The sequence below is a fragment of the Colletotrichum chrysophilum genome, assembly GCF_026319265.1.
Source record: "Colletotrichum chrysophilum strain AFK26 chromosome Unknown scaffold_23, whole genome shotgun sequence".
Taxonomy (NCBI): Eukaryota; Fungi; Ascomycota; class Sordariomycetes; order Glomerellales; family Glomerellaceae; genus Colletotrichum; species Colletotrichum chrysophilum.
Genome location: NW_026517310.1, coordinates 322,863 through 338,969, shown reverse-complemented (window position 1 = coordinate 338,969; position 16,107 = coordinate 322,863). Strand labels below are relative to the sequence as shown.

The following is a 16,107-nucleotide window of genomic DNA, read 5'->3' as shown; positions in this document are numbered from 1 at the left end:
TCGTATTCCCAAACGTCAAGCCACGTCCGTCGTGATCTTGTCATCATCACCGCCCTTGATCTGCGAGTTCTTCAGGCTCACATCCTGTCCCGCTCACCGACCGGTGCCTTCGCTAATTGCACCTGTCTATCGCCCTATGAGGACATTGCCGAGATTGGGTCCATTGGCCCATGAGGTGCGCCTCCGACGCACGACATCGGTAGCTTGGGGTTGGAAACAAGTGGCTTCAATTTGAGAAACCGCCTCTTGTGTTGTCGAAGTCGTATCAGGCTGTTCGCCGCATGTTTTGCCTCCAGACGCATTCCACTGGAATGCAGCGGCGACATCGGCCGACCAACCTGGCTGACGCTCCTTCCCGCTAACGAACCGCAAGCGTCGAGGAACCGAACAGATGGAAACATACTGCCGGATTTTCCAGCTGCCCAGCTCCTCTGCAGATCCAGACCAGATTCTCGAGACAAGAAGAAACGAAAGTGCAGCAAATTTTTCAGTCTTCATGTACCCCGCGCGGCTTCCTCTTCTCCTCTCGGGGCCTAGTGCATCTCGACGCCCGCAGAGGAGAAGATCTGGGGAAATTCGTGCAATAATGCCGAGTTGAAAATTTTTCTTCAAGTCTTGTGAAAGTCAGAGCCTCCTCGCTGAGCATGTCTTACGTATTTGGTTTCTGATGTACCTCACCTTGGCCTGCCAGCTCACTCGCTGACGGCCCAGAATCCAGCTGAACGCCCGTACAGAGAGCTCCCCACACCACCACCCTATTTCCACCTTGTCATGACGGAGATGCAAAATGGCGGGAAAAGGGTGTGTGTGCCTTGCATTACCATGCATCTGATGAAACTTTTCGCCGCCCAACTGATCGCCCCGTTTTATATTTCTGTTCCTGTCTTTCGGCCATGTATTATTTTGGTCTGCCGGTTTTGCTGCACGCGAAATGAGTGCATACCGCCATGGTCAAATCAGAGGTACAGGAGACAATCATGAGGCCGAGCTTCCGACGCATCAAGGAAAATACAATTTGTTTTTATCTTGGGTTATCATTGTCAACGCTAGCGACCGCTTGGTACCTGTCAGCCGGCATCTACCTCCCTGAGAACCCACGCGGACGGTTAGAGAGGTACCTTGCGTTGACGATATGTCCCATTCCCACGCCCAACCTTGCTCCCACGCCCACCCGTTCTTCCTTCACCGCACATCACGGTGCAAGGCGTCCAAAATGGTCCGCCCTTTTCTGATTCTCTTCATCCGGTTCTTCCAACCCCTTGGTACTTAAATCGGACCGCTGTCGCCATGGACTGCTGAACGATGCCCTCACCCGCCGCCCTTTCTTCATCAAAGTCGACTCCCCTTCTCTTGTTTTGCTGCACCTTCAATACCCGTCGTGTCAACATTGTTTAAGTGCACAAGCTGGTCTTGCATCCCGTCATTGGACCACCTTGCCAACTCCCTTCATCGTTATTCCAAGATACCCAAGTTTAGCAGTCATGTCGTCTCAGACTTCTTCAATGGTTGTTGAATCCGGCAGCCAGTAAGTGACTTGATGTCCCGGTCTTGTCTTGCTTGCATGGTAACTGACACGGAACAGGACCGGTGCAGCGTCTGGACAGGCCTCGAACAATCAAGCGACCGCGAACGATCAAGCGGCCTCTCGGCAGGCTCGCTTCGATATGTTCATGAACGATAACGACAACCAGTACACACGCCTCGAATCCAACAGACCAGCCGAAAGACCAGTCGAAGACAAGCCCGTCCAAAAAGCCCCCCGAACCCAATAGGCCCGAACCATCACGCCCTGTCGGCCCTAATGCCTCACCGGTGCGCCACCAGCCATGTGCAACACCTTTACCGACCTAATACCTTTCGACTTTTACCTTCCACCGGCCACTTCTTCGATTACAAGACGGCCAACGCATTTGGCGGAGCGAGTAATGTGCGAGGGACGATGATTTATGGAAGAGCATGTATTGTTGCTACTTAGCCCGTGCAGCTGGGCCTGCATAATTAACAAAATAAGGACCGGTTTCTATGTCATTTACGGTTACTTGCTGTGCGATCGTTGCGGTGACCACCCGAGACTGCCGAGCGATGTACTAGATCTGTGCAAGGGGGATGTGCACCCAACCATCGCAACCCCCGTCTTCCCCAACCTAGGACCCCAGCACCTCCAGTTCTTCTCCAAAACCCCAGGAAAACTCCTGGATCCTCGGCAGCCCAAGTGAGCGGCCGCCTCCCACGGCTTCGTCACCTCCTCGGTCGCTTCCCTTCCTCGGCACTTCGTATATCCAGAAGGATACGCAACGTCACTTCGCGCTTCCAGGCGACCAGTCCGCTTGGATGAGGTGACGCGGGTCCACGACAGCACGTATCCAGCGCACGCGCGTCTTGACAGCTGCCAAGAGGCATCCCGGGTGATTGGTTTCGTAAACGCGGGACAAAGTATGGAGCACGCGCGGCCCCAGGTAATCCACCGAGCATGCCCGCCGCAACCGTTTTTTTTTGTTCTTGCCCTCTTTTCTTCACTTTTCGTGGCCGGGCCAGGCTGTGGCTGACTGGAGAAATCTACCAGACCTGAGAACGAGGCCAGACCCATGGTCGGTCCTGGGCTACCTCCCCGTCCCTTCCCCCCTTGTCTTAGACCCCCACCATGATAGACCAACGTGGACTCGGAATGGTGGGAAGGGTTCGGGGATTAATATGCTCTGTAACGTAGGCGGCCCCAGCTGTCCCACAGGAGGCTCCTGGATAGCGTCATCAGGTGGATCCTGGGGGAATCGGGACATGCCTTATAGGGCTGGACCGATCAAGGCCCGATTGTGGTCGGAAGAATGTTTTGTATGGCTGAAAGACATGGGATTCAGCCAAAGAATGGAAGAGTTTGCTAAGCCGTTCATGCGCCCATGGGTTGATTGTTCGTCTTTGGCTGGCCGCGATGGGCCGCAGTTGATCCCAGCCCAATCGTTCCCCTCAGCAGGGATTCTGAATTCATCCGTCTCACCCATGTTCTCGGAACGCAGCAACCGAAGCACAAGGACCCCGGTGGGTAATCCACACAACGGCTAAAGACCGCATCTCTTGTGTATTGTGTCAACATGGGACGATATCGCGGCACAGAAGTAACGTCGGGCGTGCATTTTCTTGGCTGATCCTGTAGTCTCTGTGGAGGTTCGTTGGCGGGTGTGTCCGTGGCACCGCACAGACGTTGAGCTTCCCGGTTCCGGCGCATGCGGTGATCGGATGACGGGTTGGTTTGACTACCTACACTAGGTTGAATACAGTTTGGTGAGAGTTTCGAGAGGTTTGAGACGGTGCGATTCTTATTTCGACGGCAGGTCGGTGGAGTCCCCGTTTGCCCGGGAACTCTCCTCTTCTAGGGTCACTACCCATCCGAGGGCCGTTGCATCTTGGGACCAGCAGCCTCATCTCGGATCTCGAGATGAATCGATACATCCCTAGATACGGATTTGCAAGTGCCTTGCGGGTACGGATGACATCTGTCACATGACGAGAGACGACGGTACTTTGATCGGATGGCGCACCAACATGGCAGCGCCGTAAGACGCCCAGCTACACATGCAAGCCGCACGAAGAGGACCACAATTACTGTCGTATCGATGCGCTTGCTATAGAGGTCTCATTGACCCATAGGCAACTGCAAGCTCGAAGCCACTGGATCTCTGCACCGCATCTCAATCGAGTGAGCATCCCGTGAAGAGCTTCCGTCACATCAGTCGATTGAGGATACTTTCAATAAACATCAACCCAACACTAACAAGACCTCCAATCAATTCAATTCACTAAAAAAACGCTTCAAAAACCTCCCTTACTTCATGCGGTCCATATGCGACAGCCACGTAGGACATATACTGCTGCTGCAAGTGCAGTCTGTGCCAAGAAGGCAGGCCCCAGACTGCTCTTGCCGCATGTACGTGCAACTGCATGTTACGAGAAAGCCGTGACTTCCCTCAATCCTCGCGGACATTTCTTTCAAATCAATCGCTAATCCCCAAACGCAGCCAAACTCCTCGCCGTACCGACCGTTGCTCTATCCCCATGTCCGTTGGCTACGACCGACTCGAGCATCTGCCCATCGTCTTGACGTTCACCGCCAATCAAGTTTATCTTGAACCAAGACGGCGATCAGCGTCACGGGTTGTCTCCCGAGCACGATCTTTGTACGCCTTCGTTCTGTCTTTGGCCTTGCTGTCATTGGGGATCCGCTCGTAGAGGCTGCCCTCTTCCGCGAGGTAATCGTCTACCCGGGACTTTGATTCCTTTGCACGAGCCGTCTTGGACCTGAAAGCAGTGTCAGACATCTGTCGGCGATGCTTCATCAGGACGAAGGGAGCTTACTTCTTGTTGGAGGAGCCATGAGAAGCCCCCGAGACCTGAGACGTCGGCATGTTGGAGCAAGCGAGACTCTGTACGTGGAGTGGAAGGCAGAACACCGCAAGTTGAAGGTCGCTGATACGATAGAGCAGGGTAGAGGCAAGGCCGCGATTGTCTGCGCGTTGAAAGGAAAAGGTGGGAGCCCAGTGATGAGAGCATCCGGGACCGACGGCAATACTTATGTTGGCAGCTTCCCCCCCCAAACACCAAGACCATCATCGTGTCTTCGAAAGCAATCTCGGCCGGCATTCCCAAATCGGGCGGAGGGTAGTCGCACGAACGTGCCATGGCCTCAAGTCAAAGTAAGGAGGTGCAGCCTCAGAGATCAGCAACAGGCATGGCCTCGAGGGAATATGCCGGCAAGCTTCCCATTGGTCGCGGGCCGAGGCAACGACACGCAACTGCAATATCGTTCGAGAACATACATGGGGAAGCATGTTCAAGACTCCGGAGCCCACGCAGGCAAATAAGACGGGGTCTCCAGCTCACCGGCAATGTGGCTTCGTGACCGGTAGAGTCCGTGGTTGGGCGGTTGGAACAGCTGTTTCTCGCTTTGCTATAGACACGCGCCCATCACCAATTGGGCAAATGCGAAGCACTTGCACTCGATCCCCCCCTTCGCCGGCAGGCTTCCACGTGCTTGGCCACGAACTCGCGGAGAGCATCCCCGCCTATCATTTGCGACTTGCATTCCATTAAGCTTTCCGGAACTGCTCCCCGGCTGCCAACGGGGCACTTGACGGGTGACCGGATCGACTTTTCTCAAGGGGAAAAAGCAAAGAGTTGTGCTAGGGTATTTCCTCTCGACCCTGGACGGCTTGACTGAGGCGCCAACACCAAAGGAACGGGCCTGCCCGGGGCCTCGGGAGGAGGCCATCCTTGGGTCTTTGAGGCCATGGAGCCGTTGCCACCAAGGCTCTATCCGGTAATGTGGGCGAGCGCCGAGCGCCGCCGAGCGGTGAGATAAGATGGTTGGTAGGATCCGGGTGCTGCAGGCTGTCATCCGCGGGGAGTGGGTGGACCCCTCATTGGCAGCCAGTCTGCCCATTTGAGGCCAGGGGCAAAATCGCATTCTGCCCTCGACAATATTATTGTCCATGTTGAACGTTGAGGCCATGCCTCCTCCATTTATCGACGTCATGGGAGCCTCTCATGTGCCACGTCAGCATACCACACCATTGAACGTCGAAGCGACAGCGATGCTGGCCGAGAGAAGCCGGGGCCGAGAGATGCCCATGACCACCCCTACCCCTTATCTGATGGCGTTTGTTTGCTTCCTCAAAGGTAGGAAAGCCGGTGGTACAGGCGCGGGCTCGCGCCGTATTCTCCGCGTGCGACCCGACAGAATTTATGGCATCTCCACGCGTCCCGCGCTTCGAGGCATTCGGTTGGTGCGACCGCGGCCCTCAGGGATCTCCGCAGGCTGTCAGCTGGAAATAACACTGACACGGATATCGTAGGTTGAAGTCCATTTTAACATTTTTAGGCTCCGTCTACCCGTTTCCATCATAGCGCACGTCATTGATGGCCTTATCGGCGGTCATCCCCCCAACTTGAGATGACACATGACCTGTCCCTCCGGCCTGAAACGATTGAACCCTCCGCCGTTTGCCATTTCACTGCCGGGCGCCTCGGTGAAGAGGCGTTTTCGGCCGACGTAACACAGACATCACCATGTCACACTCGGTGAATGGGCAACCAGATCGCGCGCTCTGGGGATCTGCGCTCGACGGTGTGCTGCTCACCGTGGAAGCACGTCCGGATGCGGTCTCAAAGGCCCGACTTGCATGAAAGCCGATGGACTCATCTCGGGTTATCATTTTTCATATCGCATCATGACTTCTCACGGGTAGCTTCACATTTCGATCGATAGTCTGCGAGGCGCAGGCAGGTTTTGCCGGGGTCTGCGTCGGAATCATGGCAAGTATTCCCCCTGACAGCTCGCAGGATGACTGCACCAGAGGTGGGAGCAATGTTTGCTTCTTGAATTTCTGACGCCATTTCGACCATCGAAGCTGGATGCTGGAATGGACTGCTCAGCTGCCGGTGTGTTTCGATTATGCTCTCGGTGAAGACTGGCGGGCTCTATTGGGACTGGTGCAGATGTCGCGCTGTTGATGCCAGCCCAATGGTGCTTTCCTCGAGAACAAACTCCGTTCCTGGCCCTCGACAGGAAAGACGCTGGCCGCAGAGTCGCATCCGGGGCCGTATCCGACATCCGGGACATGCCTTCCCCCAGCCTTTGTGCAGGGATCCGCGTTGGGGGCCAACTCGGTGTGCATGGGAGACTCGGTCTCGAGCAATCTTCAATCGTCTGCCGGCGCAGCAGCGTCGCTTTCCGCTATTCTTGATCCTGGCTCAGCATCTTCGAAAGACGGCCTCGAAAGACGAGGCAGGTGGAAGGTGATAAAAACATTGAAAACCACCTCACGATAAATGAGAGCGAATGTAATCTCAAAGAGCAGGTCACAATGCTGGTTTCATCTATTGGGCAAGTTTCTACTCTTACCCAGTCCGCAGGGGATCATTCCAATCTATTGCCAACCACGGATACCAAGGACTCAACATGGCTTCCACTCCTCCCATTGTCGCGTGTACCATTTCTTCGACCGCCTTTTTCTAAGGTTCAATGCGACGGCACACTGCGCTTCAGTCTTTCAGCCTCGAGCCGCTTTTTCTCGACGCGTCAATCTGACCTCACTGTTGCTATCCCCCTCCACTCACGTATCTTGTCAGGCGAAATCAAGTTTGCAATATACTTCAAATCATACTAATAAACCATCTTGGAGCTGTGCTGCTCGCACCACTCCTTCAGAATTTTCTTCCGAATATGTGGAAGCTGGCCCCTATTTCGCTCAAGGTACATGCCAACCCGCTCCTCCTGAGAGCGGCGGGGTGCGAGAACCGCCTGGGCATCGCAATGGGCAAGTTGTGTGTCGTCTAGGCCCATGGGGGTGCCCTATCTGTCGTTGTAGAGGAGTGATGGCCAGTCGACCTTGAAAGCTGAACTTAGGGGTGTGCTTTTGCGGGTTATGATGCAGCGACGAACCCCGTTGCGCGCGATCTTATATGACATGACCAAGGCCCACCGACTTATATTGATTGCTTGTCTGGATATCTCCCTGTGTAATCGAAAGTCCGGTATGGTACTTACGAATTTGGTCATGAATATGTGAGGAGAAGACGTCAGATGTTGAGCCGGGACAGGGAAAGAAAGTAAAAAGGCGGGGGTTCTCACGGGCAATAGCGGACAAGGAGATGCAGCTACAAGTAGACAGGTAGGAGCGACTTGGAGTACGCATATCCTCCATCTTCCCTCCCCAAGATCTCCCCAAGTCGGGCTTTTTCAATTCCTACATCACTCGATTCAGATTATTGTTTGAGGCAAGCAAGACCCCTATATTTGCAGTCGCCCTTGTCGTCATCGTCCTGCTTAGTGCTAAACCGGCCAATCCCCGCCCTCCTGCTGACGTCTGTAGCTGTGGTCTCCAAAGAAACAACAAATCAGGCAAATTTGACAGGATTTCTGTCAATCGCTCTTTCTCTCATACAGAAGAAGACGTGGAGGACGCAAGTCGAAGGTCGGGTGAGGTGAGTTTAAGTGGGGCACTTTTGTCAACTGAGGCACCACAAGAGCAGCCCTCTTTCTTCAGCTTCACGTCTCAGCTGCTTTCGCGCTCTTCTTCTGTTTTTTTTTTCCCTTCCCTTACTACTCCACAGCTTTTCACATCTCTCTTTCCGTGCGCTCCAGAGATTCTTATATCAAAACAAATCCATTACAATATCACCACGGCTGCTCGAGCCACGCTGAACCCAGCATCACGTTCTCAACACCTTGCTTCGCGCTTTAACGACTTTGCTTCGGTCAACAAGTTTCAGAGGCAAGCCATGGATGGAGACGAAAACGTAAGTAGAGCCCCTTCACATTCAGTTCCTCTGGTCCCTTTCCGCTGACATCGCCGACACAGACAACCCAGGCCATGGAGCCAAGCGAGCCTATAGAGCTTGTCGCCTTTCCTGACAGCCACTTCGCGCAAGAAATTCAGAGAATCAAGAACGCCTTGGCCACATCTGGCTTCAAACACTTCAACCTGTCTGGACTTTCCGCCGGATTCGACTGCTTCGAGGTGGTCAAGGCAGTACATGATCATGCGGCGACCAAGAACCTGAAATCCTTTCTCATCGTGCCCTCTTACACAGAGGCAGTTGCCATCAAGAACAGAGGATTTTTTAACGTCTTGACCATGGAAGTGGCTTCTCACTTAAAAAAGACTGATCGATTCAAAGACCTCATTGGAAGCAGAGCAGTGCTCTTTGTCAAGCTGGATGGAAGCCGAACCATTGCGTCTGACGTGATTGGATGTTTCATTCAGAGGCTTGTCAAGGAGAGCGCCAAAGACAACTACGCCTGGAATCTGGTTGTCATGTCATCATTCTTCACACCCTCGCCTGCTCCCTTTGGAAACCTAAGTGAGCCCGACACGAACCTGGGCTTGCCGTTTGAGCGCTGTCTCGAGCTTGAATCGTCGCAGCCCCCCGTCCCAATGGAGGCCTTGGGCCAACATGAAGGCTGGAACGACAGGATGGAACGGCTGGTCAATGAGGTCTTCCGCAAGAATCGAAGCGGCTTCATCGTTTGTTTCGTGCCGCGCCACCTTGTCCGGATGGCGCTTGAGTTCGTCCCATCCAAGGTCATCTTGAGTGCTTTCGACCTCTATGTGGATCACGACAGCTGGATCGACCCTCGCGGCAAGCAGCAGATTCTCATGTTGGATCCGTACAACATCCATTCCAACTTCGTCTGCAACATTCCCAATGTCACTGATGTCCTCACGACGGGCACCAAGCGTGGCTTCTTCTTCGACCAGAAACTGGGACGGGTTATCGAGAGGACCGTACCGCTGTCGCGACGCGAACTCTATCAGCAGATGGCCATTTGTCGCCAGTCTCAATACGACGCGACTTTGCACTGTGACTTCGACTTTCTCGCAGCCCTACAGGAGCAACCGTGGGAGCCGGCGCCCCAAACGGACGACTCTTCGATGTTCGATTTCTTGAACATCAAGAATTGGCCCGATCTACCTCCTTCAGCAGATAATCGATCCCTTCAGACACAGCGAGCTACTACTATGAAGCGCTTCAAAACACTCGGATGCATTGAAGACGGCGACGAGGAAGGCACCTATCGACTGACTGCCGACCTCGGAATCATGATGCGCGAGAACTTGCACTGCTTCCCTGAACTCAGCATCAATGCAGCCTGCATGATCGCAGCTCTGCAGTTCCAAGATGCATCTCCTCATGCCTACAGAACCGTCCTCCTCTTGGCGGCCATCATGTCCGTCGGCCTCGTCAGCACCGACAGTCCAATGGTTAGATGGCATGACGGGGAGCCACCCGAATTTCTGTACGGTGGCCCGCAGAGGACTCTGGGAGACATGCTCTGTGGCTCCGCTAGCGGTCTATTTCACCGCGGAGCTCCTTGGTTGGTACTGGGTGTCTGGGAGACGTACCGAGTCGAGTCCGACGACTTCACGACCTCCGGGCTCGTGTTCAGAGACACCGGCGAGAACTGGCAACCGGTTGCCGATGGCACCTTCATGATCGACGTTCTCCGCGCCAGGCAGGTTGCAGAACTGGTTGAGAGAATGCGCAACCTCTTCGGTGGCGATTTCCCGGAGGTCCGACATGACGAAAGCTCCCCGCCGCTCGAAGACTGGGAATTCGAAATCGTCGAGGAGTGCCTGATTCACGGATGGCTGAGCAACATGTTGGTCTGGCCTGAGAACACCCGAAGATTCTTCGACGCAGCTACCGAGGAGGCTGCAGACCTCAATTGCGACTTCGGCCCTGACCTTGACCACATTGAGAAGACTTTGAGCCAGGACGGCAACACAGAGTCGCATAACTTCATCCTATACCACCACTTGGCTGATCAGGATGGTGTCAAGGCCGCTTTCGGGTTTGTTGTTGGCCTGGAGACGCTGCAGAGAGTAATGGGCAGGTTGGTTTCCGACCACGACGGGGAGGATGAGGGTTAGATGGGTTGGGGAATGCTTCGTCGAGACGCACCGGATTGCCACGGATGAAATGGTGGTCTGCAAATGAGGAAGGTGAGGATCAGGATTGTCAGATTTTGCATCAAGACGTTTGGAGTTGCTACGGAGGATAAAATGGCAATAGGGGAAAATCGGTGGTCAGTGTACGATAGGCAATCAAAAGCAATCATGGTTGGGATATTCGCTTTGTTGGTTGCAGAACCGCAAGTGCTTCTTCTCTTGCTGACTTCAAGCTGTCTTGAATCGTCACAACACTCGACGACGCGAGCGTTTTTTCGCCCCTGCGAGATGAGAAAAGCGCGAAGCGATTGAATGGTGTAAAGTTCAGTTGACAATATGCTAGTGACGCTAGGTCTGAGCCAAATTCAACGTTAGCAGCGCTCTCCGATATTCGCAGGGTTCGGTCGAAGTTAGCCGCATGGAAGGACACGTACAATGGAAAAGCCACCTCACGCGTGGAAATCATTCCGTCTCTCATGCTTGGATTCCCGTCTGCCCTGACGGCATTCGAGAATCCCGCGGCCATTGTGCCCGTGCCGCACCCAACCCCACCTTCTCTTTTGGGAATTTTGCGCTAACTGGTACCGAGTTAGACTCGTGTCACCCGAGCTTGTTCCCCTGCGTGGATCCTGTCAGGACCGTCGAAGCATGGTACCCCCCGGTGTGGAATGTCATTCCGAAAATTTAGCACCAACGCCTCGGAGGCTTTCGTCAGAGCAGACGGTACGGGACTCGACCCTACCATCGGCGTGGTGGCCGGCGAAGAGCCGGTCAACATGGCCAATGGCGGCAGTGACTTTATCATCACGACGGTCTGCATCATTGCCAGATACATCATGACGGTTGTGGAAAGAGTTCAGGGTTTGATCGGAGAGGAACATGTCTAGTCGCGCGCCTGCCTGCGTTTTGGTCTGCTGGGGATTGATCTTCGGCACTGAAGCGGTATCTCTAGATAGGACAAGCGACATGTGAGTAACCAAACACTACCAAATGTGAATGAAGACCAGAAAGCATTTCGGGCTAGCTGAAGTGAAGCGCCATAAGCCTTATCCTCATCGAAAGAACGTACGTTTTATTCGAGCCCTGGACAGAGATCTGAGATGCCATCATGCTTGGTATCTCTGTGAGAAGTGGGGGCTGGAATTGTTTGTAAAAGTCAAAAATCGTTCAAAGTCGGAGGAGAACAATGAAAACAGCCAGAAAACCAGACGAAGAGGAATATGAAAACATTCAATGAGAGGAACCTGAGGAGCATATTATGTACGCGTGCGCCGGAGGCATGGCGGCTTATATGGAGGACTTGGTGCGCAACGAGCAAGTTGATGCCACAACCTATGTATGGGACTAGCACTACACTAAGCTTGACAGTATGTACGTACTGGTGTGGGGTGTTAGTGAACAGGGGTGGTAGCTTAGACAGCTGGAATTCCACCTTGTCTAAGCTACCACCCCTGTTCACGTACCGTTCTTGTACAAACGGTACACCAAGAATTCCCGGATCCCGTTTCTGTCCTTGTGCTCCTCCCCTCATTCCACACGGCTGGACCACGGGCCCGCCCGCGCATACTCGGACATAAAGACGCCGCCGACTGTTAATGCCAGTAATCCACAATCCGCTCTCTGCATAGCACCAACACAGAGGACAGACACCACACACGGCGAGAAAACCTCAGCTCACGGTATTGGCTACATCCCACAGCGTACTTGGCCGCCGTGTCTAAAGTACCTGCTGATTGGGCGTCCGTCTCTTTACCTTACATTCCGCCGTGCCCTGATCTCTGGCTTTACTTCGATCCTACTTTGTCATCCGTGTGCCATGTACCTTGCAACCTGGTTCCCTCTCCAAAAAAACCAAGCAGAGAGCAACCTCCGTGAAGGCGAGTCGGGGACAGGGGTAGTGGGGATGAGGCCCAGGGTACGAGGGATAATCAGAAGGCGACGAGAGGGAATGGTGGATGCCTTCTTTCTGTCCCGTCTTTTTCCCTTTTTATCCCCTCCAGCCGTCTGCTTCCCACCTCACAGAGCTGTGGATAATAGGCAGTGGGAGGTGGAGTCTGACGCGGCGGATGGCCGACGGGACGGCGACGGTGACGGCGCGAGACAACATGCAGAGACGTGATCCTGCACGCTGTGCCATCCTTGATTGAATCCAAGGACGACGCGCATTCAGCCTTCCACATAGTCCGCTATACCTCCAGTGTTCGCCACGTTCCAACCCACATTAAGAAATCTACGCGATCTGTCTCGATCAACGCATGCTAATAAGCCGAACCACTACTGTGTGACCTTCCCGCCGCCATAGCATCAGCCCCAATGGTCACCACTGGTGCTTCACGGGAGGATAGCAAAGGCACACCTATGTAGTACAGTGCACCATGTGAATCAGACGTCGCCCCGCACGGGGGAGCCTGGAAGCCTGCGCACCACGCCCTCGGCGCATTTATGATGCTGACAGGCTGTCAACGACCCAACCAACGAATGTTCTTGCCATATTTCCCTGCGGTGCACGCCATTCGCAGCCTTCCAAAACCGTACCGCCAGAGCTAGACACTAGTCAATGCTGGGGAGTGTATCTACAGATGCTCACTTGTCCTGGAAGACATCGTACATATCAGTATCAAAAAAGCAGAGGAGCGAAAAATTACAGTCTACGAGCTCGGCGAATAATATCATTCAAAGACATCACTGACCGCGATTCGAAGAAATAGTCCCGCAGTCAATGAGAAAGTGATCAGAAGATCACCGAGGGAGTCAGTTTGAATGACGTATCTAATGCTTTTGACAGACGACGAGAGAAAACCATTCGAGAGAAAACCATTGAACGTCATCTCACAGAGAGCTTTCCCCAAGCCACGACGACTAAACTTGCAAACCCCATTATATCCTCTGTCCTAAGAGGCTCCATCCTTTCCAGCCCATTTTCCCAGTCTGTGCAGCACTCTGTCCAGTTCCTGAGCTACCCATACCTTGATCCACCCATAAGGGAGGCAAGGTACTTCGAGGATGCACTTGGGGTGTTTTGTTTCAGTGCCAAATGCACCACTTGGTTTTCCAAGTGGCTGCCTTGTTTTCCCTTTTTTTCTTTTTTCTTTTTTTGAGCTGCGAGCGTGGATGAGAACAAGGTGGGGCGCCCCGTTCAACACCTCACTGAACCAACACTAGACACCTTGGTTCTGATTGAGTATGGATAACAGACCACGGGCAGTTCAAGCCTGCTATTAGCTAGAAGGCCCCTTCTCGCGATCTGACCGACCTGAGGGTTCCGCGTTCTCGCAAACAGATTGGAATATTCCGTGAAAGTTGCGCAAGGAGTGACGAAGGGGAGGTACCTCATTTTCGCTCATCAGGCGAGCGGCATCCATGCGTCTTGCATGTTCAAGCCGTCGGCACTGGGCGATGGCTTGTATTCCATGTTGCGATTGTTGGTTTAGTAGTTACCTACCTACCTACCTAGGAGGTGTTTTGATGGATTGCCGTGCCCCATGGCCTGCCAGACCACGCTCATCGCACGATTGGCATCCACGGCCCAGCCCAGCTTGTTAGGACGCAACCCGGGTAGGGTTAAGGTAGATCCAGGTATGCCACCCAGACATTAATAAGAGGATCGCTCAGAAAGAGGTGGCCAAGCAACATGCCCGCTACCTCCTATGCAGACTGCTGCATTTTTCGGCTTACCAGTACCAGGTGGAGTACGTACACAGAAATCTTCCCATTCCCCACTCACAGCAGCTGCAGGCGGGTATCCACTGCATCTGGGTGCACCTCTGGGCAAACAGGTACGTACCGCTGCGTCTGCGTCTCCGTCTGTCTGCGCCTGCGGTGCCTTGCACCTTGCACCTCGCACTCGACCACTTCCCAGGCGACACTATCATGACTAAACTCGTAACGGCTTAGTGTGCCCGGCGTGCTTTCGAGGGGTCCCAGTAGCTTGTCAGGAGGCAAGCCGGGTAGATCCAGGTATCCCACCCAGACATTAATGAGAAGGCCGCCTCAAACGAGGTAACCTAGTAACATGCCCGCTACCTTCCCGCCTCTTGGTGAATTCGTTGGGTCGTGACTGCGGCACTCGGGTGGTGGTGTGCGGGCAGACTCTCCCCTTCGTACCCCTGTCCAGGCCTCACTACCCGCCAATGAGGTGTACTTCTTTGCACTGCCTCATTCTTAGCACCACATGTGGGAGACCCTTTCACAAAGTCCACAGCGCAACCGCTGCGTCTTCCATCCTGTCTCCTCCAGTCCTCCCCGTCACTCTCTAGGTAGCACTAACACAATTATATATAACATGGTGATCCAGCGTTTCCCAGCCCGCTTTCCGTTGAAAGGTTGTGCTTCTCGAGGTCTTCCCTTGTCAAGTTCACCGTTCAACCAAATGCTTATTTGGACTCCCAGAGTGGCATGAGCGTCTTTATTAGAGCTTACGAACGTCTCTGTCTACTGGCCAGCATCGACATCTGGGCCGATTTCCCCCTAGTTCTCATTATATTGTCTTTTTCTCCCATATCAGGCACGCCTCTTCTTGGGCCCCATAGAAAGACTCTTCACGCATCGCTTCTTATCTTTGGGGGCTCAATAACATACTGGAAGGTATCATGGCATCTCAGCGATCCGTCCAAGGTTCGAATAACATGTACGTCGCTATGGTCTATAGTTCGCAGCCATGGTTTTCGCAGTTGTTGTCCACAATTGCCCTAATTCTTTTTTCTTTCTTATTTCATTACACCTTGCATAGTCAGTCTTAATGTTTGGCCGGGAACAGTGACGGCGCGTCGGTCCCTGCGATTCATACTCTCGGGAACAAGGCGCAAGCTCGAGCGCGACTTGATCAGTTCAACTCGGACCATGGTCTCAAACCATTCGGAACCGGTCAAGGCCCACAATGCCGGGCCGCTGGAGTCAAAGCCAGCATTGATCAATTCAATCGGAGCTTCCCGAACAGCACCATTAGCTCAGGTACGGCAGCTCATTCGCCGCCCGACAAAAACCTCAATGGCACTGGTTCTCAATTTTGATATGGTGTCGCGACCCTTGGGACGATCTCTGTACTCAGGCGAAACAAGGTTGGGTGACTTGTCCAATGTAGCTCATCCATTTGGGGCTAGTTTGCAAGATCCGATGACAGGGGCCATGCGGCATCCCGGCATGCCACCAGCAGTGACAAAACAGCGGGGGCTCGCTGAAGCTCGGGCCACGCTAATGATGAACTGCCATTTGGCGGGCAACGATTGACCTCATGTGCACGGTACGTACCTGTCATTGCCTATCATTCGCCCTGAATCGTTAACAAATACTTTGCATCAGATTCAGCGTGGAAGTCTACTCTTGGTGTTTTTTTTTTTTTTCTCTTTCTTAGAATTTTAGGTTCAAATGCATTTGCTGAGGCTTTCTGAACGGCCGGTGCTCATAGGCTGATTGAGAGAGCTTGAGCGACTTCGCACAGGTGGTGTTAGAAAAGCCATGCTGGGCATTGGAAGCGGGGCACTGACGACGCGGGGAGTGACACTATCTCACGGTGAAAAGGATATGAATACAAGCAAGTTTATACGTGTTCAATCTATATTCTGATACAATGAGTTTCTCTGTGATGTGAACTCTTGTTGTGCGCTCTGTACAATATGCCTGCGTTCACGTCTGCCGCAGCGCACTCTAACGACTAGCATGCTGCTCT

General features: G+C 53.5%; 2 protein-coding genes across 2 annotated transcripts; one reads left to right on the top strand and one right to left on the bottom strand.

Moving 5' to 3' along the window:
* Positions 1-4,112: 4,112 nt before the first annotated feature.
* Positions 4,113-4,397, bottom strand: COL26b_004009 (uncharacterized protein; the record flags this gene model as incomplete). The annotated part of the gene is made up of 2 exons (XM_053176894.1): positions 4,113-4,290; positions 4,348-4,397. The coding sequence occupies 2 exons, from the start codon at positions 4,395-4,397 to the stop codon at positions 4,113-4,115; spliced, it is 228 nt and encodes a 75-aa protein (XP_053039216.1).
* Positions 4,398-8,271: 3,874 nt separating this feature from the next.
* Positions 8,272-10,424, top strand: COL26b_004008 (uncharacterized protein; the record flags this gene model as incomplete). Its single annotated transcript, XM_053176893.1, has 2 exons — positions 8,272-8,289; positions 8,352-10,424. The coding sequence occupies 2 exons, from the start codon at positions 8,272-8,274 to the stop codon at positions 10,422-10,424; spliced, it is 2,091 nt and encodes a 696-aa protein (XP_053039215.1).
* Positions 10,425-16,107: the final 5,683 nt, after the last annotated feature.